The sequence below is a fragment of the Paroedura picta genome, chromosome 4, assembly GCF_049243985.1.
Source record: "Paroedura picta isolate Pp20150507F chromosome 4, Ppicta_v3.0, whole genome shotgun sequence".
Classification (NCBI taxonomy): domain Eukaryota; kingdom Metazoa; phylum Chordata; class Lepidosauria; order Squamata; family Gekkonidae; genus Paroedura; species Paroedura picta.
Window position 1 is genome coordinate 26,340,455 of NC_135372.1, and position 27,098 is coordinate 26,367,552.

At 46.6% G+C, this 27,098-nt stretch overlaps 1 protein-coding gene across 1 annotated transcript in view; it reads right to left on the minus strand.

Moving 5' to 3' along the window:
* Positions 1 to 27,098, minus strand: part of UNC13A (unc-13 homolog A) — a 161,582-nt gene that overhangs the window by 50,217 nt on the left and 84,267 nt on the right. Inside the window, exons 22-30 of the mRNA XM_077332044.1 lie at positions 24,887 to 25,037; positions 13,675 to 13,743; positions 11,812 to 11,901; positions 9,414 to 9,548; positions 7,739 to 7,872; positions 6,792 to 6,877; positions 4,271 to 4,397; positions 2,313 to 2,409; positions 196 to 339 (exon numbers count right to left, since the gene is read on the minus strand). Coding sequence (XP_077188159.1) covers positions 196 to 339; positions 2,313 to 2,409; positions 4,271 to 4,397; positions 6,792 to 6,877; positions 7,739 to 7,872; positions 9,414 to 9,548; positions 11,812 to 11,901; positions 13,675 to 13,743; positions 24,887 to 25,037 — 1,033 coding nt within the window. The remainder of the gene's footprint in view (positions 1 to 195; positions 340 to 2,312; positions 2,410 to 4,270; positions 4,398 to 6,791; positions 6,878 to 7,738; positions 7,873 to 9,413; positions 9,549 to 11,811; positions 11,902 to 13,674; positions 13,744 to 24,886; positions 25,038 to 27,098) is intronic.

Genomic DNA, 27,098 nt, shown 5'->3' on the forward strand with positions numbered 1-27,098 from the left:
AGTGCTTCGATTTTTAAAAAGTTTTTCCTATCCTATGTCATGTCATAGTCCTTACCACAGCCCTGCCAGGTAGGCCAGATGGCCTCTGTTTTGCTGATTGGATTGGGGCTGCAGTACAGACCTCCCCCGCACACACCTTTAAAATGTTTTTCTTCTGCTATGTTTGTCCCTGCTTCGGACCGCTTGTCTCCTTACCTTGGCAAACCTGCGCATGTAGTGACCCACAATCTGCGGATCAGGGCACTCTAGCTTCTTGATGATCTCAAAACTCTGGTTCAGCTGGGAGAAGACGTCCACCACGGAGCAGGAGAAAAGGGCATGCTCTGAGGTCTGTTGGAACTGCAGGGAGACATGGAGGCAAGGGGGAAAGAGATCATCAGTCCCTGCTACAATAAAATCAGAGTCCCGTACCACCTTTAAGACCAACAAAGATTTATTTAAGGTGTGATCATTTGAGTGCAAGCACTCTTCCTCAGACTAAGAACTCCCTAGATCAGGGGTAGTCAACCTGTGGTCCTCCAGATGTGCATTGAAAATACAATGGGCTTTGCCCCTAGTGTTGGGATAAGGCAGCTTGGTGCAGAGGTTAATCTGAAAGAGCCGGGTTTGATTCCTCGCCCCTCTTCCATATGCAGCCAGCTGCGTGACATTGGGCTCATCACAGTTCTGTTGCAGAGCAGTTCTGTCAGAGCTCTCAGCCTTAATTCCTGATAGGGTGTCGGTTGTGGGGAGCGGACGGGTAGTCGTAAGCTGCTTGGAGACTCCTTTGGTTAGTGAAAAGTGGGGTGTAATAACCAACTCTTCTTCTGCCCTTTTAATGTGCTTTGGCAGATGAATTTTCCTGTGTGAAACTGGAAAATCTGCTTCTGAAGTGCATTGAATGAGTTATCAAACGTGTGAGGAATAAGCCATAGTTTTGTCACGCTTGACCAACTGGGAAATGCGAATTATGTCATTTTAGTTTTGTAAATTTGGTGAGGCTGGTGGTAAATTTCCAAGAGGCTCCTTGGTGCCTCCTTGTTATCTTTGGTCAGCAGAGACAATTCTCTTGGTATGTCTTCATATGGGCCATTCCGCACCAGGATCTATGTGGCAAATTGGTTGCGGGACGAAAAAACGCCATTTTAAATAGTGGAATTCGTCATTATGCATACCTGGCTTTGTAGTGGAATCCAGTTGCGTTTCTATCGTTTCCCACAGGTTTCCGGTCTCGGCAAAAATCGCTAGACACGAAGCGATATTGCCGAGTTCGTCCCGCCCCTGGCCGTCAAGCAGCCAATGGGCGGCCGTTATCATGATCCCAAAAAGCCCCTATCCCTTTAAGGAAGTTAAAAAAACAACACACATGTTGCAACGAATCTGCGTTGATTCGTTGCAACGGAGAGACCCATTTAGGTAGCAGGTGGTGTTTGAGCTGCTGTTTCATTGTTGCCACGCTCCCCCCGAGTGAACCCCCCCCCCCGGCACGGGCGTGATTTTCGGCTGAAAATACAATAAAAAATAAAGGGAAAATAAACCAGCAAACGGGGCTATGTGTTGTTTCGTGCTTAGTGACTTAAAATAGCTCTGCAGCCAGGGAAGCCTCACTGGGTAAATGAAAGCTCGCCGGTGCATTTATCTCCGCTCGCTCGGAGAAAAAAAAAATGGCGATCGCTTCACCGGAAGATCAGAGGAGAGAGCTAGGGGGCGGGACTTTGCAGAAACCGCAACAGTGGTAACGCACAGAACTTTTTCTCTAGTGTTGCTGATTGGTTGCAAGAGTGTAGCGCTTTCCGGAGGGTGAATCCACTTTTGGGGATTTCCCTGAAAGCACTACAACGAAGCGCTTTTTGCGGATCGGTTTCAGGAGTGTTGCAGATTGTCAACGACGTTGTGCATAATGGCAAAACTGTAGCGATTTCAATTTGTAACCATTGTGCTATTTTGGACGAGTGCGGAATGGCCCTGTTGCTTTGGCAAGGTTGGGGTGTGGGAACTGTGAGTTATTGTACCTGGGTTTTGGGCACCAAAGCGTGCTTGGAGGAAGCTGGGAGTAGCCTTATAATTAGGAGGGGTTCTGCTAAACTTTAGTTTTGGCAAGGAGTCCATGTACCTGCTTCGCTAACTTTTCAATAAAGTGATTGATTCAACCAAGAGCCTGCTTCTGGGCGAGCTCAACTGGAATATGACAATATTGCATGCCGGGAAATATATTAAAAGAATCTTCTCAGCCATCTAATTTCTACCACCGAACTTATAAAGGCTTTCTCGTACTTTTAACATGTGTCCTACTGCATTTCAGCCATAGCCACTTTCCAACCCGGCACACTTACCCCATCCTTTTTGTCCCGTTCCAGTGCCCCGTGCAGGAAATCTCTCGAAACTTCCTCGTTTTCATCCAGCCACTGTATGACAAAAGGCTCAAACCATCTGGAGGAGTTCAAAAGAGAGAACAGATTGAAGTCCAACCAAATTAGCTTGGCTTTAGAATGCCAACACATTCCCAAGGCAAATGAACAGGACTCTTGTGGGACTTTCATAGAATCATAGACTTTCCCCACATTTATTTGCTGGCGCATTCTTGCCACGTTGAACTCTGGATGCAAACCCCAAATTTGCGTCTGGCATTCCATATTTGCGGTTTCCCCCGACATCATCCAAGACCCCATTCGTGGCGTGCATTATGCACCTATGCCAGGAGAGTAGGCGTTTCTGCCCTCCACCTTGCCTCCCTTCCATTTTTTTTTTAAGCAGAGCATGCCTAATACACAATCATGTACTAACATAATAAGACAAGGAACATGCCCTCCCCTTTCACACGTAAAGAGTGGGATGCATTAGTAGGTGCAAAATGACAACCACACATTAAAAAATCCTCCCCATTTCCTTCCTCTCCCTCCCATGGGAAAGGTGCCCAAATGCTTTCATGTGCTGTGCAGTTCACCCCCTCCCCAAAAGCAGGAGCAATGCCAATTAACAGATGGCTTGGGAAAAAATGGTGCCTGTTTGCTCGTCTCTTTTAAGTTTCCCTCCCCTATCCCTGCAAACACTGGCTTTGGGGGCTTTACAAAATAATTCAATTGTTACCATTTCTCCTTTTCCCTTAGATTACTTTTGACTGAAGGAGCCCAAAGGAGCCTGTTGCAGATCTGAAATTTACTAATCGTCAACAAAAGAACTTCAAAGAGAGACTCCAGCTTGAAAAGTGCTGATCTGTGATTCATTAAGTGGCTTCATGTGACCTCCCATCACCACAGCCTGAACAAACACTGTGGGCCATTCCGCACTACTTTAATCTAGCAGAAGGCTTGCAAATTGTAAACGCTACTAATTTGCAGTTCCGCAAAACGTCGCACACAATCTGCCACACTCCTGAAACAGTCCCGCAAAAAGCGATTCGTTGTAGCGCTTAAAGGAAAATTGGGAAAAGTGGATTCACCCTCTGAAAAGCGCTACATTCTTGCAAACAATCTGCAACACTAGTGAAAAAGACCCGTGCGTTCCCATTGTTGCGGTTCCAACAAAGTCCCTCCCCCTGGCTCTCTCCTCCAAACTTCCAGCGAAGCGATCGCCTTTTTTTTTTCTCGGAGCGAGCAGAAAGCAACGAACCGGCGAGCCTTCATTCACCCAGTGAGGCTTCTCCGGCTACAGTCCCTCCACAGAAGTGCTTTAAAGCTCCCCTAAGTCCCCAAGCACAACACAGCCCTGTTTGCAAGTTCCCTTTATTTTCGGCTGAAAATCGCGCCCGTTCGGGGGGGGGGGATTTTTCTTTTCACTCAGGGGAGCGTGGTAACGATGACTCGCCAGCTCACACGCCAGCTAGATGGGTCTCTACATTCGTTGCAATGTGTGTTTTTCTTTTTTAAAAAAACCTGTTTTTAAAGGGAAAGGGGCTTTTCGGGAGCATGATAACAACCGCCCATTGGCTGTTTGTTTGATTGACGGCCAGGGGCGGGACAAAGCACAGAAAATTCGCTTCCTTTCTAGCGATTTTTGCGAGACCGGAAACCTGTGGGAAATGATTGAAACGCTACTGGATTCCACTATAAAGGCAGGTATGCATAACGCCGAGATTGTACTTTTAAAAATAGCGTTTCCGCTTTCTGGAACCAATTGGCAACATTGGTCCTTGTGCGGAAAGACCCTGATTACTCCCCACTCTTTGCAGACTACGAGCGTAACTAGCGGTTGGCCTCTGTGTTTTTCTCTTCCTGGAAGGAAGGGCGCGATAAAAGTGTGACCAAGGGAGGAGCAGCAGGCATAAAAACGTGGGGAACCCCTCTAGACTTACGCAGGATATTCAGGGACCCGGGTCTTGAAGGAAGGGAGGTCAGTGACGTATTCATTATACAGCCACTTCACCTTAAAGTGCAAATTCATGTAGTCGGCGCTCTTGCACAGACGATGCTTGTCATGCTCTGTCGAGGAGAAGGAAAGGGTGAACAGGGAGGATTTCTAGGGATTTCCTGCAGCTCTGTGGTTGGCTGGAGATTTGCCTGTCCCCTGGGCAGCTTGGGGGCTTTACTGAACCACATTCCCCAAGGCCTATTACACTCCCCTTAACACTGTAGAGGCTTTTCCTTGTTAAGGGGGGGCAGACTCCAGATGGGACAGCAAGGAACCAACCAGGGGATGGCACAACATGTGAACATGACACTTTTTACCCACTGCCAGCTTGAATAAATTCCTCCCATCTACACTGAATTCGATTTCCATTTTGCTTTTGGGCGTTTTAAATTTTCCCTCTGCAACATGCATGATTGATCTTCAGTGACCCTACCTTCCCAGATATCCAGAAGTGGATATAAGCCTCGATATTTTTAAACCACCATCGGTAAGTGTGCAGATTTCTGTTTTTTGTGAATTTTTCTTCTCTGTGCCTCATAGCAAAGCAGTCTTTCATGATTGGTCAGGACGTCAGTTCAAAGACTTCCTGGTTCCCAGTCACAAGGCTTGTCTTAAAGTGACTGTGCTCCAGAAGCCCTTACTTCTCTCAGCAGAGATTTGCCTCTTGGATTTATTCCCCCCTCCTCTGCTGTCTCTAATCCTTTCTCCCACCCTTGTTCAAGAAAAGAGTGCAGAACACTTTCTGTTTCAATGGGGGGGGGCAGTTAGAGGAAGACTTGAGTTCAAATCGATCTGATTTCAGCAGGATCCACAATGGAACAAACAAAGTAAGTGCAGAATCATCCCAGGAATCACTGTGCAAAAAAGGGCTGTATGAGAAACTCAACATCAAAAATCAAAAACTTTTTTTTACAAGAATGTAATATTCAAATGCTTAGAAAAAAATGCACGTACATTTTACAAAATCGCTGTTAATTTCTTATTTTGGATGTCGCACAGTTGTCCATGTGAATCCCTGTTTGAAACTTTGTTTTGCCAAGTTCTTGCTTCTTCAGATGACCCACAGAACCACAAGTGTCTAGATATGTGCCCAGCTAAAGGAACCTTGCAGTTTAGAAGAATTGGTTTTTACATCCTGCTTCTCACTACCCGAAGGAGTCTCAAAGAGGCTTACAATCACCTTCCCTTTCTCTTTCCAGAACAGACAGGTGGGGCTGAGGGAACTCTGACAGAACTGCTCTGTGAGAACAGCTCTATAAGAACTGTGACAGGCCCAAGGGCACCTAGCTGGCTGCATGTGAAGGGGGAGTGAGGAATCAAACCCGGCTCTCCAGATTAGAGGCTGCCGCTCCTAACCACAACACCACACTGGCTCCAGGCACTCTGGAAGAATTCTCCACAGTTTTAACACAGTCTTTCCAGCTCACAGAAACATCTCTTCTCCCAACAAATCAAGAATGACCAGGGGTGAGAATTTTTGTTAAAAGCATTTTCGGTTTCGAGCTTATGCTACGAGGCTTTCTGGCACAGAGATTCCAGAAGGGGCCTGGAGTTCTCGCAGGGTTATAACTGATCTGAAGACCAGAGATATTGGTTTGCCCTGGAGAAAATAGCTGCTTCACAGTGTGAACTCTAGGGCAGTTGGTACCAGGCCACGGCTCCTCCTTGTCCTCCTCTCCAGCTGCTGCCTCGGGGGCTTCCCTGCCACTCTGCCGCCAGCTCACCTTTGGTGCTCTCCAGCGGCCACCATGGCTGGGGCTCCCCCTCGACATGGCACTGCACAGCTACTGCTGGCAGCGCCCCCCAGTGGGTGGCGGGAAGTCAGGGGCGCCGGCGGGAAAGCAAGTGGAGCAGGGGTTCAGGCGGCAGTGATGTCCCTCAACAAAAGACTACCCCTCCCTGGGCCTCAGTATAACTGTCAAGAGTTGACCGGTCCCCGGTGATAAAAAGGTTGGGGACCACTGCTCTAGGGCATGCCGTCCCTTCTGAATTGCCTCCCTGCCCCAAAATCCACCCCAGATTCTTTTTATTTATTGTAGAATTTGCTTTCTACCTTCAAATTCCCCTATGCCCAAGCCTCTCCGATAACAAAGATTAATGTATCTATGCTAAGGTAGCACAGGATCCATGAACAGGCAACTTACAGCAGCAGTTTCCTTATAGGAAGTTCCTTATAGGAAACTTACTTTTAAATCCCACAAATATGCCAAATTAATAAATTTGACATGCCTAGTTATATATTAAGCATTTTATGTTGTTAAAATCAAGTTTGATTGGAAATTAAGCACTGCATGTCTTTCTCTTTCAATACCCAGAACTGGAAATCCTATCCCAGGACCATCAAGGTTCCTCCCCATCCTAAAGTCTAAAAAAAGCACACACATCCTGAGAGAGGGTGGCTCAAGAGACCCCCAACCCATGGTCATTTGGGATTCACACTTGGCTGTTGCAGCATGCCGACTCACCTTCCATTGCATATTTCATATCCTGAGCGAAAAGGTTCCACATCACTTCAGCGCTGATCTTTCCAACATTCAGCTCTTGAGGGAACCTGGTGGAGGAGTTGGAGACAGCACCACATCATCTCGAGAGAATAAGCTCGGTTGGGCAGCTTGGTGAGATGCCCAAAAATCTAGCTTGTGTGGCAAAGGGAGAGCACGTATTTGGTTCCAGACTTTAATCGCATGACACATGGAATTTATTTATGGAATGAGAGTTTCATGGACCACACGGATATTCCTTCCTTCCCTGCTTCTTTGTTTCTTCTTCCAAGAAGGCAGTTTCTTTGTTGTCCTTCCCAAAACCCAAATCCAACCTTTTTCCGGTTGAGGACCGCCTCCGGGATTAAGGGAAAGCGGCCGGCCCGGCTGCACGCATGCGCATTTTCGCCAGCAGGTGGTGCTGACGCGGATGTGCAGAATAGTCGCATGTGCGCGTTTTCGCCAGCAGGGGGCACTAATGCACATGCGCAGCAGCTCCGCGCATGCGCGTTAGCGTCCGCTGGCATGCCGGAGGCCGCACCTGCTTCTTCCCCCCACTCTCACAGCAAGAAGCTAGCCGGGCCGCGAGTGAAGTGGACGCTTTGGTGGCCGCATTACTCGGGGCCTGGCGAGCTTCTCGCAGCGGGGGGGGGAGGCAGGTACGGTTGCTGGCAGCCCGGCACCGAGGCCTCCGCGGCCCGGTACCGGGCCGCAGACCGGGGGTTAGCGACCCCTAACACCTACAGAAATCTAAAACAGGAGGCTGCCAGTAACCAACTGCAAGGATAGGGTCTTAAGATGTGGACCTGGGAAATTTGTTTTTCTCCTCCTTCATTTTTAATTTTTGTAAAGCAACGTTCTTCAAGAAAGAGATTTCTTTAAACAGCATGCCTGCGTACTGAAATTTCGAAAGAGACTTGACACATACTTACTGGTTGAGGCAGGGTGTGTATGAGTTCTTATCTTCCTCAATGATCGACACTATCAAGGTAATCAGCTTGGACCAGAAATCCAGATTTTTGATGCTGGGGCCTTGTTCCTCTGGTGGTACTTCTCCCTTCTTGGTCTAAAGGGGAAAAACCCAAACAGAACAGAGATCAGCTCTGGGGCAGCCTCACGTAGAATCCTAGAGTGGGAAGGGACCATGCAGGACATCTAGTCCACCCCCCAACTCAATGCAGGATCATTGATTATTTAAAGATTGATTACTGATTATTTTATGAAGTTTTACAGTTCCCCAGGGCCTGCATGATGGAGCTCTTCTGCCAGGCATTTGGTTGAGGCCAGGTTACAGAAGGTCTGGCCCCACCCTCCAGCACCTCTTCTGGCGCCTGCTACCTTGGTCCTGATACCTGCCTTGTTACATTTTCCTGGGTGCATATGGCAGTTGTTGCTGGCTTGGGGTAGAGTGCTTAGGGGGGGGGGGGAGGTTTTTTTAAAGGTCATAATTGTGTTTTCTTGTTTTTTACTATATTTTATACCTGTTGTAAACCACCACAGGCTAGCTGGTCTGGGGGTGGCGGCATAAAAGTGGAATGAACAAACAAACAAACAAACAAAGTTATCCAGTCTTTTAATCACGGCCCATTCTGCACAAGTTGGATAATGCACTTTCAATATACTTTTGCAGTTGGATTTTCCTGTGCAGAACAGGAAAATTAACTTTCAAAGTACATTGAAAGTGCATTATCCAATGTGTGCGGAATGGGCCCAGGTCAAAGCTATCTCTTCAAAATATAATTTTAGATTGGGTACTTTCAGGCCACCTCTTTGAACACCATCACAAAGCCAGGTATTTAATATGTTATCGGATTTTAGAATAGTTAGGTTCTTAAAAAGAAATAAAATTTGTGGTAAAGGTTCTTAAAAAGAAATAAAATTTGTGGTAAAATATTCATCTGTATGGTCAAAATTCTACCAAACAGTGATAAATTTAGAGTTTTCCATCTTGTTATATCCTTTTAAAGATCCATCTACATGTTATATTGATTATTTTGAAGAAGTGCCAAATTAGTATTGCAGACTGTAATCCCTAAATACTTTACCTGATTGACTATTTTAAAACCTGGGAAATTCCGCACAGTAAAAAAAATAGCGTTACACCTCTGCTGCCATCTCGCACTTCCTGCCATTTTGCATGCCTGCTTGAAATAGCAGAAGAGGGGAACACACTATACACGCTCCTCTCTTCTGCCTGTCAATCAAGACATGCAGCCAGTCACCTTTCTCCCTCTTTTAAAGGGACCAAGCTAATTTTTTTAAAATGAGACTTATGTGTTTAAACGCACAAGTCTCATTTTTAAAAAAATACTTCTTCATAGATGCATATGCGTTTAATACTTCTTCATAGATGCATATGCATTTAAATGCATGTCTCATTTTATTCATAGATGCATAGGGCTCCTTTTACTGCAATCCCTTTTGCAATCCAGAGCCTTGAAGCTTGAAAAAAAATGGGGGGGGGATTTGTTTTTGTTTTTTGGTGGGGAAGAAGCATGCTTTATGGGCAAACTGGTAGGGAAAAATTTATTTTGTGCTCTGCCTTGGTGATTGTGCACCTATTTGTTGCTCCAGGCCATTGCTCAGGGTACTCCTCCATCCACTCACCGGGTCTGTCTGATACTCGCGGCTGTAGAGTTCATGGCAGTTGTTGAAGATGTACTCGTATGTTGAGTTGAGGCAGGCCTTTACACAGTCTTTTACCACCTGGCTGGCTCGTGGTGGACTCTGGAGTTCTTGAACCTGTATTGGTGGGACAGACCATGTTTATTAGAGGTTGTAAGCCAGGTTTCCAAAACTTTCAGCCCTGTGGGTCCCTTTGGAATTGTGACATGGGGTGGTGGGTGTAAGCACAAAATGGCTGCCACAGGAAGTAAAGCTAGCCACAAAATGGCTGTCAGAGGAGACCCAACCAAGCACAAAATGACAGGGCATCATTCTCATTCTAACTTTTCAACATTTTGGGCAAAAGACCTTTTAAAATGAACACATTGTTTTAGATTTTTTTAAAACATCTGCATAGCTAATTTCAGTCACATAGTGAAGAGCAATTCTTTAAATACTGCACAACCAATCAGATGTTAGGTGCGAAGTCGTGTCCAACCCATCACGACCCCATGGACAATGATCCTCCAGGCCTTCCTGTCCTCTACCATTCCACGGAATCCATTTAAGTTTGCACCGACTGCTTCAGTCACTCCACCCAGCCACCTCGTTCTCTGTCGCCCCCTTCTTCTTTTGCCTCCAGTCGCCCCCAGCATTAGGCTTTTCTCCAGGAAGTCCTTCTTTCTCATGAGGTGGCCAAAGTATTTGAGCTTCATCTTCAGGATCTGGCCTTCTAAGGAGTAATCAGATATCTGATTGTAATCAGATATCTGATTGCTAATTAGAAGACCTGTGAGGCAGAAGTCCCACCTGGCCCTGTCCACTTTCTAAAAATATTTAGGGGCCAGGAAAGTTGTCCGCAGGTGCTATGGCACCCATGGAGGTCCCACATCTGGCCCATCCTCCATCAACTGCAGTGGCTACCAGTCGAATTCTGGATCAGGCTAAAGGTTCTGGTAATTACCTTCAAGGCCATATGCAGTCAGGATCCAGTGTACCTGAGGGATACCTACACCTCTCAAAGAGGCTTGCGCTCTGCCACCATCTCTGGCCCAATAGAAGCCTTCACCAATCACCATCCTGGCCCCCACCTGGTGGAATGAGCTCCTGGAGGAGATCAGGGCCCTGACGGAACTGAAACAGTTCTGCAGGGCCTGCAAAAGGGAGCTCTTGCACCAGGCGTTTGGTTGAGGCCGACTGGAATCAGCAACACCCCCTGGGCCCCTGAACCTCCCTCTCAGAAATCCATGTACCTAAACTGAACCATGAACTTGTTTGATTGTTGTCCTGGTTAAGCTGTTATCTGTTGTTGTTGTTATTGTTACCATGGCTGTATTGTATTCTATTTAACGCAGAAACAAAGTTCAATGTACTGTTTATGTTCCATCTGGACAGCCCTGAGCCTCGGGGGAGGGCAGTATATACAAAGGCAATCAATCAATCAATCATCAATAAATACAAGGGACCCTGACTGTAAGCAAACCAGGCCTGCACATGGATACAACTCAAATCACAGCTGAAAAAAATAGTGCATGCCCATTTTCTATTCGCACACAAAATAATAATTATTTTGTTACTATATCTATCTAAATAAATAAATAAAATCTTTTTTGTTACCTTACCTAAATTGCCCTGATCTGGCTGGCCTGATCGTATCATGCTTTAGGATGCTTAGGGCTGATCCTGCGTAGAGCAGGGGGTTGGACTAGATGGCCTGTATGGCCCCTTCCAACTCTATGATTCTATGATTCTATGATTCTATGTCTTGTAAATTCAGTGGAGACAGCCCTGGTTTCTAGTTGGATGGGGGGGTCACAAGGAAGTTCAGGGTTGTTACTATGCAGAGACAAGCAATACCAAACCATCTCTGTCACTTTCCTTGAGAACTGTTGGGCTGAGCAACTCAGCATCAGAAACTCTGAAACTCCCTCTTTGTTTAATATGCAAACAGGTGAAGTTTTAAAATTTTGGTAGGCAGTCCCTCATTAAACTCTCATTGCTCCTGAGGTTTTATCTATGTGTTTATAGCCATTATTTAATTGTTTTAAATATTTGATAGATATTTATTTGTATTTTAAATGTCATGTTAATGTCTTTTGCTGCTTCGATTTGGTGGGAAATTGTCATAGAAATTGCTTCAAGTAAATAAAGTAAACATGTGAACACAAAAGACCTTTATCTGTTCCACACAATATATTTCTGGTAAGGCCTAGGAGGAGGAGCATGGTATCATGGCTTAAGTGCCACTCAGCGCTTAACACCCACTCAGGGCGGCTGTCCCGCCCCTGAGCGCCTCCTCCAGTGAAAAGCAGGGTATAAAAACCAACTATTCTTCATCTGCTAAATATTGAAGCATTCTAGTTTCCCAGGTGAATTGACTGAGGCCAGACAGTTGAGTTACCTTCATCCGGAAAAAAGTGATGCTGGTCAACAAGTCCACGGTCGATTTGAGGTCTTGCAGCCTTTCGGGGCTGCTGGCAGGGAAATTATTCTGGCAGGAAGAAAGTGATAGGAGAAACGGTCATTCTGCATCGTCAGATCTTACAACCCGCAGTCATTCCTGAACTGGTATGCATAGAACTGGTAGCTGCCATACGGAACACCTTTGACAAGGGCTATGACATTGTCTCCATTAATCAATTGGAGGAATCAATTAAAAGTCCTTTAATCTATGACAAAGGTGACCTGATCAATCAGACCAAAGGTTTTGCTTTTTTTAAAAGTTCTCCTCTCTTTCCTTCGACTCCCTCCCCCAAGAAACCTAGAAAAAAAAGAACAAGGGTATATACTTAAAGTACAACAACTAAATAAGATTTTATTAAAAAGAATAACAAGATATACACAAAGGAAAGGTAAAAATATAACAGTGGCAGTGAGAGATCTACACACAAGTTTCTGCATGTTTTCTAGTATCTAAAAATGAGTCCACGTGCAATTGCCTATGCCATCTATAGGTCATTTCATTTAAAAAGTTAATTATTTTAAATATGAATTATTTAGAGAAGCCACCGGCCTCTGCTGCCACCTTAGAAGTGAGGGCTCTCATTTTCTTGCACACTGAAGGATGATGAAATGCTGTTTAAAAACAAAGATTTCCCCTCCTTGGGAACCGTGGGTTTATTCCCACACAGGTATGTGTAGCTTCAGAGTTCTTATTAACTTGTATTTGCATGATTTGTTGACTTTGGCCATGGGACCCTGGTCTTTCCATGTTTGGGACTCTGAAGTAGAGATACGAGCCCCCAGTTGAGGCCAAACCTATAAAGAAACTGGTGCAGGATGAAAGTTTTTTCTCTTCCTTTTATTCAGGGCGAGCTAGAAGAAGATCTGCATATACAAGCCGTTTTCAAAACCAAGATTATCATGAATGGCTCTCCAATACATTCTTAACAAATGCTTAAATGTTCTTATTTTCTGGAAGAGGCTCTGAAGTGCTTTAATGCAACTTATTCACAACTCTTTAAATATCAAAGCAGTCATCGGCTCTTTCTGTCAAGTGGGAGAGGTGCTCACTAGCAATCTGTGTTTCGGTGAGTCCTGGGGAACTCCCTGTCCAGACGACAGAGATCAGCTCCCCTGGAGAAAACAGGTGCCTTGGAAGGTAGGGGTCTTTGGCATTCTATGCCATTGAGGTCCCTGTCTTCTCCAGCCTCCTTCGCCAAATCCCCAGGAGTATCCTAACCTGGAACTGGCAACCCTCTGCCCCATCCTTTGCTGGTGGTGTTACCCTGGCAAGTGCCCCCCTAAAGAAGGCAGTCTTCCAGAAGTCAACTCCGTATGCCTGACACACATTGGGCACTGTGCAGGCTGGTACACACAGAGACCAGCCTGACACATACTTGATATGGAAAGTCATTGGATATGGAAAGTCAAGGAGGTCAGGCTGGACTCCCTCTTGTCTGCTAGAAGAAGATGGAAAAATTCCCTTCTCCAGCCCAAGAAAGTTAAGCCTTAATGTGTATGGAGATGTGCATAGAGGCATCCCAAACCAGGACAAGAGAGCACACCGTGCAAAATCCATTTGTTTTAATCCTTTTCATTCAAATAAAACCAGGTCCCAGGAGCTCAGTTTTCTCAAACCTTTTACCAAATTTTTGCATTACCAAAACAGCCAGGATTGTTTCCATCTGGAAATTTAAGGAAGGGGCTTGCAGTAACTTTGAGTCAGACCATCTGCCAGTTAGTACATGTGGGTCACAGTCAAATTCCACCCCCACCCCCATGCACACACACAACAAAGCATGCTTCCCCAGGACACCCTTACCCGGTACATAGAGAGGTCGATCCGAAGGGAATTGTGTAGCTGGTCCAGCAATTTGACAAACCGTTCTTTCTGCAGAAAAAGATAGGCCCCAGAAGCAGGTAAATGGAGTAACAGAAAAATGAACTCTACCCCCCGCCCCAACATCCCCATCATTCAAAATACCAACTAGCTATTCCAATACAAAGTCCTGGCTTTAGAACTGCATGCATGTTGGGGCAGGGAAACTGACCATGTTATACAAAATGAGGATTCTTTCTTTGACTTTCAGACCAAAAGCATCTGCCACTCCCTGGTGTGTCTGATCCACTTTGTTAGTTCCTGAGCGTCAACCTGCAGAAGTGTGTCCCTTCTTGACTCCTGTGTATTTCATGGAAACTCTTCCTCACCCCAAAATACAAGGGGCATCATTGGCTGAGATGGGTGGCAGTGGAGCTTTCCGGGTTCAGAGATCCAGTGTTACACTAATGTTGGCTGGGAACAGGGAAGGTGATGGCAACCCAAATTCCATTTTATTTTGGAGTGGAAGGTTTAGGAAGGCCTACTCTGGAGCAGCTGCAGGGTACCCAAATCCAAACTTCATTCCAGGCATGGCAAAGGTGCCAAAGCTGTGTGAAGGTGCCCGAAATCTCCAATGGGGGCACTCTGGCCAGTAAACCCACGCACCCGGGACACAGAAGCCCTCTAGTGTGCTATCTGTGCACTTGGGCACCACCCAATGGCCACATGGGGATAGTGCAGATTATCAAGGCTGGAAGTGGTCAGGTGACACAAGACATCTCAAATTCTGAGATGTTTGGCTCCTCGGTTTTCTTGCCATACCTGAGTTGCCTTGCTCAAATCAACTTAGGGACATGGGGCATTAAGATCAGGGTACATTTCTCTCCCTCTGCCTGAACCCTGAGGTTCCTGAGAAGATCTTCTAGTAGAGGATGACTTGGCTTGAAGATTAGACAGGTCAGGGACCTTGCTCTGTGAAGCCAGGTCACATCATCTGGCCACAGGAAGTAGGATCCTTATCCAACGAGACTTGTGGGGGATCCGTACTAAGGATGTGCTTTGACTGGGTGTTTGTGTGTGGGGGGTCATTCCCTCTCCAGTGAGACAACTATAATGCACAAGCGGACAGCTGTATGCTCCGTATACTAGCATCATTCAATCTGGGTAAGCGAAGGAAAGGAACTGACCCCATGTTCTAGCCTGACATACTCACTCAGTGCTGGGCCAAGCAAGATGGAACTTCAACCAGGGACCCTGGCTTTGTGCCACCCCGCACCTCCCTTACCATTCCCCAAAGACTTGTGAGCAAAGCAGGTGGGACAAGGGAGTTAGCATTGGTGCGACATTGCATGCAAACAGCAAAGACAGTTGTTTGGAAAACAGTGCCCCCTCCGGGGGGGGGGGATCCCAGTTCCAATATCAGGCAGACCCACCCCACTTCCTGTTTGCCCCACATGTATGTGCCACTCACAGCTAGTGCTCAAAACCCCCAGTCCTGACTACCATATTTTTTTCTCTGGATGGCCTTAGGCCAATCAAGCACAGGATTGCCAATGGACATCCATCTCCATTGGGATTTGCTATTTTGTGTTTGGCTTTAAACTGAGAATGTTTTTAACTATTATTGAACCACAAGGCAAGGCTCCTATCAATATTAAAGACATCAAATGTTGGGTTTTCCGGGTGTTGCCTGCACTAAAAAAAAGTCACAATGTGGAATGCATAGAGTATTTCTACAGGTGGATTTCCACCTGCAAAACATGACTTTTACACCTCTTCCCTTCCTACCACAGTCCAAAAATGCCTCCCCCAAATACTGCTCTTGGGGTTCCCCTCTGCCCCAGGAGCAATGTTGGGGGAAGGTAATTTCGGGCTGCAATGGGAGGGGAGGGGAGGGGACACAAGTAATGCTTCAAAGAGGAAAATCCTTCTGTCTGCAGCAACACTCCAGTGGATCCAAGCCTGTATATTCTCCCAGTATATGGCCAGCAATAGTCTCTGTGTGGCTTTGAAGTTGCAGAAAGCCTGATGTTCTACACACATGGGACAAACACTTCTGCAGTGTGGGTTTTCCTGCCAATGTGGCAGCCATTTCCCCAACCTTGTCCCAGCCACAGCTGTTTCCTCCCCCTGCCACCAGGGGGATTTTATTATTTTAAATTATCAAGTGGGATCTCATACTAGCGATATACCATTTCAGCGATAGGTGTAGCGGATTTCCTGAATTCTCAACTGTCCATTTTTTAAAAAGTGGATCTCTGTCCCCTTCCCTTGTGGAAACATAAGGGGAAAAGGCATATCTTTGCAAAGAAAGAGGCTAGAGATATACTTAAAAAAGAAAAGAAAGAAAGCTGGAGATTCAGGGAACCCGCTACCCCTTTTGCTAGAACAGTATATTGATATGATATTCTTCTGCCATTTTTTTTAATTGCAGAAAGTCTAGTGGCCCCGGAGAGGGCTACTTCTGGGGGATTTGGGCAGGGAAACTGTGGGGAAATCAGCTAGATGGGAGCCCCCTTGTTGCTGCATTTAATGTCAAGCCATACTACAAAATCCTGTTCTTGTGTGGAAGGATTACAAGCAAGCTAACTCCTTGTGCTCTTCGCAGAACTCTTTGCTCTGCAAATCTGGATAGGTTGGTATCTACGGTGCATGGGAAGTGCTCCTGGCCTCGACCACGGCCTGGGCCTTTCTGGCCCTGGCCCCTGCCTCATGGAGTGAGCTCCCAGAAGAACCTAGGGCTTTGTTGGAGCCATCGCAGTTCTGCTGAGCTTGCAAGTTGGAGCTCTTCCACCAGGTGTTTGGTTGAGGCCAGGGCAAGGAAGATCTGCTTTGTCCCTCTTCCAAACACCTTCCCTGAAGTACTGGGTCAAAGGGTCAATTGAGTCGGTTGGGGGGGTGGGACTTTGGGTTTGTGGGAATTTTATGGGAATGTGGAGATTTTATGGTATTTTATGCTTACTGTTATAAACCACCGTGAGCCTGCTGGACCAAGAACGGTGGTCAATGAATGAATTAATGAATAGCCAGATACCCGCTCCGTTGTTTTGCCCTGATTCTAGAAATTTCAGGAGAACTACAGAGAATTCTCATCAGAGACATTTTCATCTGGATGAAAGGGTTCGTTTGATCCCCCGTCCATCTTGTTTTTTTTCTTTGGACTCTTTCTTTTAAATGTTGTTGTTGTATTTAGATATTGTTCTTAATTTAGGGTTCCCAACTCTAGGTTGGGGAATGCCTGGAGATTTCAGAGTGGGGGAGGTAGAACACAGGGAAGGTGAGGTTTGGGTTATAATGCTATTGAGTCCACCCTCTAAAACAGCCATGTTCTCCAGCGGAATTGCTCCCCATCATTTGGAGAGTTGCTGTGATTCCAGGAGATCTCCAGGGCCCACTTGGGGGTTGGCAGTCCTAGTTATTGTTATTACGCAGAGGTGGCCAATCTGTGGCTCGTCAATGCTGGCAGGGGCTCATGGGAATTGTAGTCCATGGACATCTGGAGAGCCACACTGTTGGCCAACTCTGTTATTTTGTAATGCCGTTGAAATAAATATTGTGAAAATTACATTATTATTAAACTATTATATGTCGCCTGTACTGCAACATCAGTCTGCCTGCATCCCTTTCTTAATCCTCTTTAGCCCTTGGTACATTTTTGCCCCTACAATTCCCTCCAGACTCTGGGTTCCATCAAGCTCGGGCTATTGGGTCCCTGGATCGTTTGCAGCTTTGTCTGGTCCCCTCTTCCCCAGCCCTGGCTAAACCTCTCCCCACCCTCCCCCCAGCCTGCCTCTTCCTTTATCGCTAGTGCACGAAAAAGACAACGAGAAGCAGTTCTTGCAAAAGACGTGCGCAGCGCACACTTGCACATCCGCCACAACACAGCCTCCGTAGCACGCCTTAGCACCGGCCATGGCACACAGAGGGTTAAAGCGACACAGTCTGTTTTTTGGGGGGGAGGGAAAACACCCAATTTTTAGGTTCTCTGAGAGAAAAAGAAGAAAGAAACAACGTTTTGAAACAAGAAAAGCCTAACATTTTTGTTTTGTTTTCTCTAATTAACACGATTTGCAGGTCACAACTTGAAAAGAACAACAGGGAAAGAAGAAGAAGAAGAAGACAGTCTATCAAGGTCTAAACGTATCTCTGACGGGCAAACAAAATCAACTCAATACAGAAGCGCAGTTGAGGCCTTGTTTACACACACGGCTGTTGCGGAAAAGGGAATCTTGTTCTCCTCCCCAACTGGGCTGCCTTTGAAAGGAAGCGGTAGGAAATCAATTGGCCTCCTTTGCCTCAAATGGGGTTGCTCGTGGTTATCATGTACAGAGCAGCAAAGCACGCTAGACACTGGACAAGGCGGATGCAGTGAGCTCCAACCACAAACCGTAGAATTGTGTGTGAACATGCCTTCACTGGTTGACTTTTGAAAAACGGACGCGAACAAGAAAACCCAGTTCTTAAAACTCTTTGGAATCCTGTCAATACATAAGAGGCAGAGTAGTTGAAAGAGTCCAACATGTCATCTTGTTTCTCCCAGGGTAAATCATGAGGGTTGCCAGAGAATCCTCTGCAACAGAATCTGGGGGTTCTGCTTCCCTGAAAAAGTATTCCTAAAACCGGCATTGTGGCATGAAGACTTCGCTCCCAGCCTCTACTCTAGAGCACTTTGTTGGGATTTTTTGACTCGGTTTGGCTTAAATAATCACTCGAGGAAAAACAGAGTTGCAAAGTAGGCTTCGGAATGTTGCCGATTATTTGTTACCTTTGTGGGTTAGACACAGATCCAAGCTCATAGCGCTTGTAGTTTAAAAGGAGAAATCTTTACTGGAAAATATTGTACACAAAATATATTCATCTACAAAAACATAGAAAGATGTTACAAAAGAAACATACTGCAGGCCCCCTTAAGGTTGGCCTATTGACAGGACTACATGCTAACACAGCAGCAGACAGAGAGCTGAGATGAGTAACAGGAAGTGGGTGGTAGCCCAGCTTAAACAAAGGGATTCCCTAGCCATGTGTAGTAGAAAATTCCAAGCTCTTTCCCCATTCATTCCCCACCTCCAGAAAACAGAAACGGGACGGCGTTTTGCCTCCCTGAGTTGTGAGAAGGCTGGACATAATGACTGGAGCCCCCCCCCAATTTTTTTTTTTTTGTAAACAGTTGGCTTAAAAACAAAATGCTCAGACTCCTGGATGATTGGGAGAAGGCTGCTTGATTGGGGAAGGCCCCTTTCCCAGCTCATTCTCCACCTCCAGAAATCAGAAGCGGGACGGTGTTTTGCCTGCCCGATCCCAAAAAGACTGTGGATGCTTTGCAGAAGATTTTATTTTACCTTTGACAATGTAGCTTTGCAGCTGTGCTGCAATGTGAGCTGTGCCATTTAAAAAAAAAAATTCGGAGCAGGAAATGGAGAGGGGAGGGCAGGTGTGACTGTGGGACAATGCAGAGACTATTGTGCCTTTCCCCCTCCATACGACCTTGCCTATGGCTGCTCACTGGTTGCTCACTGATGGGATATGCGATAAAAAGTGGCAAATCTACTTTTTGCGATTTCTCTCATCCCAAGCCAAATTTTGGCAAAATGCAAGCCAGACCCTGGACAGCCTTGGGAAGCAGGCGACGTCATGTGGAGGGGGCTCTAAACCCCGCCAGCAACCAGAGGCTGTCCAGGGGCAGATTCCTTGTGCAGAAATGGTCATAGAGTTTCCGGGGATTCCAAGAGTGGATTGACATCACTTCTGGATTTCCCCAGAACCAGATGCTGACTGCAGGACTAGTATCGGGGGGAAAAGATATGGGAATTTGATAATCTTCAGGATACCACAAAAACAGCTAAAAAACCTGCTGGGTTATCATCACAAGAATGTTGACTTGCTCATAATGGACAAATTAAGGGACAGGAGAAAAAAGGTCAGGAAAAATGGCTTCCGTAATTATGCCATACAAATGTCCCAATGTTTCTATGGTTTTTACCAGGGGTAGTCAAACTGCAGCCCTCCAGATGTCTATGGACTACAATTCCCATGAGCCCTTGCTAGAGAATGCTGGCAGGGCATCATGGGAATTGTAGTCCACGGACATCTGGAGTGCCGCAGTTTGACTACCCCTGGTCTACCCCTGGACTACCCCATAGAGATCAAGTGAAATTCCTAAAGTGTCACCCAGAAGTGGTATCCTTTCCAAACTCCACCCATCCCAGCAGTGACCTCAAAATCCTCTAGCATTTGCCAAGCAGTCACCATTTTCTCTCAATAAAGAGATTTCTTATCACTAGAGAGCCTGCTTGCTGGAAATTCAACAGATGTAGCTTGGTGCAGTGGTTAAGAGTGGTGGCTTCTCATCTGGTGAGCTGGGTTTGATTTCCCACTCCTCCTGCAGCCAGCTGGGTGACCTTAGGCTAGTCCCAGTCCTGATAGAGCTGTTCTTACAGAGCAGTAATGTCAGGGCTCTCTCAGCCCCAACTACCTCACAGGGTCTGTGTTGTGGGGAGAGGAAGGGAAGGTGATTTTAAGCCGCTTTGAGACTCCTTTGAGGAGTGAAAAGTGGGATGTAAAATCTAACCCTTCTTCTTCAAGGGCCCCCTAGATAGGGCAAGGGTCTCCTTCTTCCTGTTCAGTTCCTAACTAGCAAAAGGCAAGGGTCAAAAACATGGAAACAGAAGTCTATAATTTGGTGCCTGGGCTGGAGCAGATCCACCCTGCTAGGTGACCCCATTGCACTGAGAGAAGCCAAGTCATCAAGATCGGATTCCTTTCAAAACTCTGCCGTCTCTTTTTCACATAGAAAAATCCATCACCCGTAAGAAGCTTTCCTGGCTTAATCGTCACCAAAAACTGGCTGCCAAATCAGCACACTGAATTTTCTTTAAAAAAAAAAAAGAATTGCAAATGACATTCAAGTTAAATAACTTTTGTCGGGAAGGCGCCTCTGCAGAGCAGGAGAGAGGATAGTCTGGTCGCCCTTTCCTCTTTTGCTGATGGTCCCACTGATGAGAGTTGGCAGTAGCATGGAGGAGGGCTCTAGGCATAATGGAAAGATACCCGATTGTTCTCTGAGGGGCTCTCGGCTAGATCCAGGCATGCTGAAGGTATACCGGGCTACTGCCTTCCCTCCTCTTTCTGGGGTCCAGAGCAACCTCCTTCCCTCTGATGGTGCTTTCTGCTGAAGCAGCATCCACATATGACACAGAGATGCCTGCTTGTTGCCTTCCTCCCTTTTTTTTAGGCTCTCATCTACAGCTAGATCCAGGCGTGACGGAAATATGCCCGGCTGCCTCCTACCTCTCTACAATTTGCTCTCAGCTGCGCCCAGATCCTGGTAGGATCTAGGCATTCGTAGCTTTTGCCTCCTTCTCTCTAATGGAGCTCTCTGCTGGTAGTCCCAGGCCCCCAAGAAATATGCTTGGCCTCAACCGGAGCCTGGCGGAATGGGTTGCCAGCTGAGATCTAGGCCCCATTGGGGTTGACAGAGTTCCGAAGGGCCTGTAAGATTTCACTCTTGCACCAGACTTGTGGCTGAGGCATAGGATGAGTTGAGCCATAGGAGCACCGAGATTCGGACTCGACCGAATGGCCAACATCATTATCATATGTTTTTATCGTTGTCAACCGCCCCGAGCCTTTGACAAGGGGGCAATCAATAAATCTAAAGAACCCCACATCCAAACAGGGTGGAGCGAGGACTGGGCGCTCCCCTTTACTGCTGTGGTTCCAATAAGGGACAGCCACAAGCCAGAAAAGAGGACTCTGCTTGGGGCAGCAGGTAGGCTGAAGAAATGCCCAGCTGCTACATCCCTTTTTTTGTATTCTTATCACTGATAGTTGGATGGCAAAGGAGGAACAGATCTCAGCATCAGCTGGTGGCCTGCACGGCTGCCTCCAGGGCACACTCCTACCAACACAGGATCTGTACATTAGGAAATCTTTTCTGGAAAAAGTGTCCAAGAAGCACATATTCCCAGTAGATTCGGGTGGGTAGCCTTGTTGGTCTGAAGCAACAGAACAGGGTTTGAGTCCAGTGGTATCTTTAAGACCAGCAAAGTTTTATTCTGGGTGTAAGCTTTTGACTGCATGCACACTTCTTCAGATACATTCTGGTGGGTAGCTGTGTTGATCTGAAGCAATAGAACAACGAACAAAGTGTCCAGGGGCACCTTTAAGACCAACAAAGTTTAAAGCTGGGCATAAGGTTTTGTGTGCAGGCACAGAAATTTATCTTTGTTCAGCTGTTCAGTATTTCTGGTTCCAGTAGAATTGTTGGTGGTTGGAGCTGAGTGTCTGGGTCTTACTGAACCCACGGATTTAATACGGGTGGAGAGGTCTATGAGATCCAGTGTTAGCTCTTGTTTGGCCTCAACCATATGCCTGGTGGAACCAGTCTGGTTTGCAGGCCCTGCAGAACTGTTATAATTTTCAGTTCTTCTGAGCCAATCTGGACAACATCTTTTTTTGATGTGGAACACATCTTCTGGTGCGTTCAGTGAAATGGAAGTAATCCATAAGTCCCACCCACCGGGCGTGCCAGAAGACATTGAGTCGCAGCCGCCATGGAGGTGGCCAGTGGTGGTGATGGCAGCTGAGGAAATCGGGGCAGCCACTGTGGCAGAGCAAGCCACCTCTGCTGCAGCGCCACAGGAGCCCCAAAGGAGCCCCGCAGCAGCCAGCCGCGGGTTGCTCAGCTGAGGTGGTGGAGGATTGCCGAACGCAGCCCTCGTGCTGCAAAAGGTGAGGAACGGAAAGGGAGGGGGGAGACAAGTGCCTCTCTCTCTCTCTCTCTCTCTCTCTCTCTCTCTCTCTCTCTCTCTCTCTCTCTCTCTCTCTCTCTCTCTCTCTCCCTCTCTCTGTATGAGTGTCAGGGGGGGGGAGGACAGGGTTGAGGTTAGGAAAGTGATAGGTAAGAAGAGGGCGGGGGGAATGGGGGGAAGGAGTCTCTGTGTGTGTGTGTTTGAGAGAGAGAGGGAGGAGGGAGGGATCAGAAAGGACATTGTGGAAGTGAAAGGTAAGGGGGAGAGGAAAGGAAGGTGTGTGTGTGGGGGGGGGGAGGATTCTGTGCCAGCACTCCCTTATGTGGATATGTCCCACATAAGGCAACAATCCTTGTTGGGAGATTTTTTTAGGAAGTAGAGTGGCTTGCAAATGATGCTGCTACAGCCACGAGAACTAGAAGGCGGCTTTTGTTATCCGATAAACGCCGAGGTTCTCGGAGTGCCGTATTTGGTATCAGCAACAAATATTCCACAGGTTTTCCATCCTCTCACCTGGGCTTAGATACAACAGTCCAGCCACAATTAGAAGCTCTTTTTGACAATGTACATATCTTCAAAATTGAATACATTCACAAGTATTTGGGGAGGGGGACTCAAGAACGACTTAGCCAGGAAGCTTCAATCAGGTTTTGGGTTGCAACGAACGCTACATGGGCTGTAGAAAAGATCACCACGGAAATGTCCAAATAACATGGTCTCTGATCAGTTTGCCATATCCCCGTTATTAAATGAAGATGTAATTAAACACACATCCTCTCTTTTTTTGTGTGTGTCTGTTGTCTTTTGGGTTCTTTTTTAAAAAAAATGTGATGCAAGTGTCCTCTTTTAGGAAATCTTTAGGAATATTCCTCGTTAGTAAGCATTATTACAGCTTAAATAGGAGGGGTATATAAAATAAGATCTGTCCAGGATTGTTTTCACACAAGGGATAGGATTCGGATTTGCATTTTTAAGGGTCGAGGCTTTTGTCTGTTTCTGCACTGAAATTTGCCTCTTTGGGCGCAGAGCAAATGGCCCCCTAACTTGCCCTGCAGCAAAGGAATCCCCAGAAAACCAGTTTTCATTTTTTAAAGCCGGGACTAACAGGGTTTGATTTGGTGCTGCCAAATGCAGAAATGTGTGCAGTCAGGTTGCCTGCCATTTTGAGTTGTTTGGGAAGGCCCCTTTCTATAGACTCATAGAATCCTAGAGTGGGAAGGGGCCACTCAGGCCATCTAGTCCCACCCCCTGCTCAAGGCAGGACCAGCCTCAAGCATCCAGGATGAGGATCTGTCCAGCTGCTTCTTGAAGACCACCAGTGAGGGGGAGCTCCCCACCTCCTGAGGCAGCCCATTCCACTGCTGAACGAGACTCATAGAATCCTAGAGTGGGAAGGGGCCATGCAGGCCATCTAGTCCCACCCCCTGCTCAAGGAAGGACCAGCCTCAAGCATTCAGGACAAGGATCTGTCCAGCTGCTGCTTGAAGATGGTCAGTGAGGGGGAGCTCCACACCTCCTTAGGCTGCCCATTCCACTGCTAAGCTAGACTCACAGAATCCTAGAGTGGGAAGGGGCCACACAGGCCATTTAGCCCCACCCCCTGCTCAGTGCAGGATCAGCCTCAAGCATCCAGGATAAGGATCTGTCCAGCCACTTCTTGAAGACTGCCAGTGAGGGGCAGCTCACCACCTCCTGAGGCAGCCCATTCCACTGCTGAACTACCCTAGGGGCTGTTAAGATATACTGTTATTTCCGCCATATGGTTCTTGTGTTTTTCTGTAATTTTTATGGGGTTTTTAATAGGGGTTTTAAATGGGGATTGTATTGTTGCTCTGAATTTTGTATGTAACTGGCCACAAGCCAGCCTGTCTGGGAGTGGTGAGCAATAAATCCAATAATAATAATAATATCTAGCCAATATTTATTTCTCAAATTTATTTCTCAAATTTATTTCTCAAATTTATTTCTCAAATCTATTTCTCAAATTTATTTCTCAAATTTATTTCTCAAATTTATTTCTCAAATTTATTTCTCAAATGTATTTCTCAAATTTATCAGGGTGGCTGATAACATGCATTTTACAACACATTAAAATTCCAACACAACATTTATAATTTACATTTAAAACAGTCTAAAAATTCGGGGCCATTTCTGCATTCAGAGAGGGAGGATTATAAAGCACTTTGTTAGTACACTAAATGATCTTGGTTATCTCTGGTTATCCTTTGTTTTATGTAGGGAGCAGCTTGTTGATGGTAGGTATATGTATAGGCTTCAACCACAATCCTGTTTTCTAGTCCCCGCGGAACTGTCTTAAGTCCCACAGGGCCCCTGTGCTCCGTGGTGGTGATCTCATGCGGCCCTTTTCATCACCATGCACCCCCCTCCCCCCACCCCACCCCCCCAAAAAAAAGCATAGAGAGAAAGAAGTAGGAAAGGAGTATTCTACGCACCATCGGACTTACCCCGAAATTGGAAGCAGCAAAACGGTCAGAGGCAGAGACGTTGGTGGAGGCAGTGGTGTGAGCATAGTAAGCATTAATGTTGGCCAGAAGGGTGCTCATAACGGCTGGCACCCCAGGGCACATGTATTTGGAGGAGAGACAGGCAAAATGCCTGCAGAAAGAGGACAAAAAAAAAGCCCCAGTGAATTGGGGGAATGGGCCTCATTGGCCAGCGGCTGTAGCCGCAGATTAAAACAAAAGGATCCCTGCAGAGTTTCAGACACAGCGGAGTGCTCTGGCAGGAAGCAGTGGCATCTTCAAGCTCAGGCAGCTTCGAGCAAGGACTGGATAGACCTATGGAACAAGGGTCCATCTGCCCTTGTTCAGCCACAAGGCAGGAATGCTCTGTCTTCTTGGTGCATGGGAAGCAACGGGGAGGCTTCTAGAGTTTTGGCCCCGCTGGTGGACCTCCTGATGGCATGGGTTTGGGCCACTGTGTGACACAGGGTGTTGGACTGGATGGGCCACTGGCCTGATCCAGCATGGCTGCTCCTGGGTTCTTATGCAGTGATGCAGAATGACATAGTAGCACCCAACTTACAGCAAACTGAAGCTCAGCAGCATAGTCTACAATCGGTAACAATTTGGACATGTAACTTTGTGAGTCACTTGGCAGCACCTTTTCAGAGAGGCCCCTCCCCATTTTTAGCCGCACCCTAGCATCTTCTGCGTTATGCTACACTGAGGTTTAACAGACTGATCCCAGAAGTCAAGGCAACAAACATGGGATGGGTACACTGAGACTTTAGGGTTCCCAAGCCTAGGGGATTTTTGGGGTAGGGTTGCATCCAACCCTGGAAGAGATGGCACTTTTGGTCAAAGTTCTAGGACCCTCCTCAAACTCCCTACAGTAAAAACCAGCTTCAGGGCTTTTTCAGTGGTGGAATGACCTTTGGAATGACCTTCCCATTGAAGCTTGACTGGTGCCTGATTTACTGTTCTTGAAGCAAAAAATGAAATAGGAGGGGTAGGGCCCAGTGAAGGACCAGACACAAAGCAAGTATTAGGGCACTGGGAGACCAGTATCGTGTATCCTAGTGATCCCCAACCTGTGGGCTGCGGACTACATGTGGTCCTTCGACTAATTGGAGGTGGTCCGTGAAGGACGCCTTCTCCCCCCCCCCCCCCGGCCCTTTACAACACACTTCGGGTGTCATTGTCTCCCATCACTCCCAGGTGGGACTATCTCGTTGCAGAGAAACAAGCTCAGGGTTCCCATGGATTTGTCATTGTCATGAGTTAAAATTTCCATGAAAATAAAATGTTCCTTGTTCATTATTGTGGCGGGTCTGTATCTTATTTTGAAGGGATGTTTAAACATTACCATAGCGATCAGAGAGCGTTAGGGCAGAGGTTGAGAGTAGAGGAGTAAACTACCCCCCCACACTGGGCCTCAGTAAAATTGTCAAACGTTGAGTGGTCCCCGGTGATAAAAAGGTTGGGGACCACTGGTTTATCCGATGTCACAATATAATAAACAGACTTATAAGGAGTCTTCAAACCTCAGTTGATTTCTGGAACGCCTTAAGCTAAGAGTAGCCGTGGTTATAACAGTTTTACTCTCTGTTAAGAGATTGTTTCTCTGAATTGAAGCTTCCTGTTGAAAACATTGAAATTGATGTCCCTTGAAAAAGCCACCCATCAAAACACGTTGGAGATCTCTTTACTATTCTGGACATTAAAGAACCAACTGAAATTTGAAGACTCCTTAGAAGTCTAGATTCAAATGAGTAGCCGTGTTGGTCTGAAGTAGCAGAGTCCAGTAGCACCTTTAAGACCAACAAAGATTTATTCAAGGCGTGAGCTTTCAAGCGCAAGCACTCTTCAGTCTGAGGAAGAGTGCTTGCACTCAAAAGCTTACACCCTGATTAAATCTTTGTTGGTCTTAAAGGTGCTACTGGACTCTGGTTTTATTGTCCTTAGAAGTCTGTTTATTATACCATGACACTGGATACACCATACTGGTCTCTCAGTGCCTTAATACTTGCTTTGTTACTGTTCTTGAGGCACCAAGTCAAAAGAGTTCTCTTTTTTCACTGACTTCTTCAGTGGGACATTTATAGTTGGCGTCTTGCCTGAGGGCTGTTCTGAAGACTCCATGGCCCATTCTGCACACACTGGATAAATCAATTTCAATGTCCTTTTGTATCTGGGTTTTCCTGTGCAGAACAGG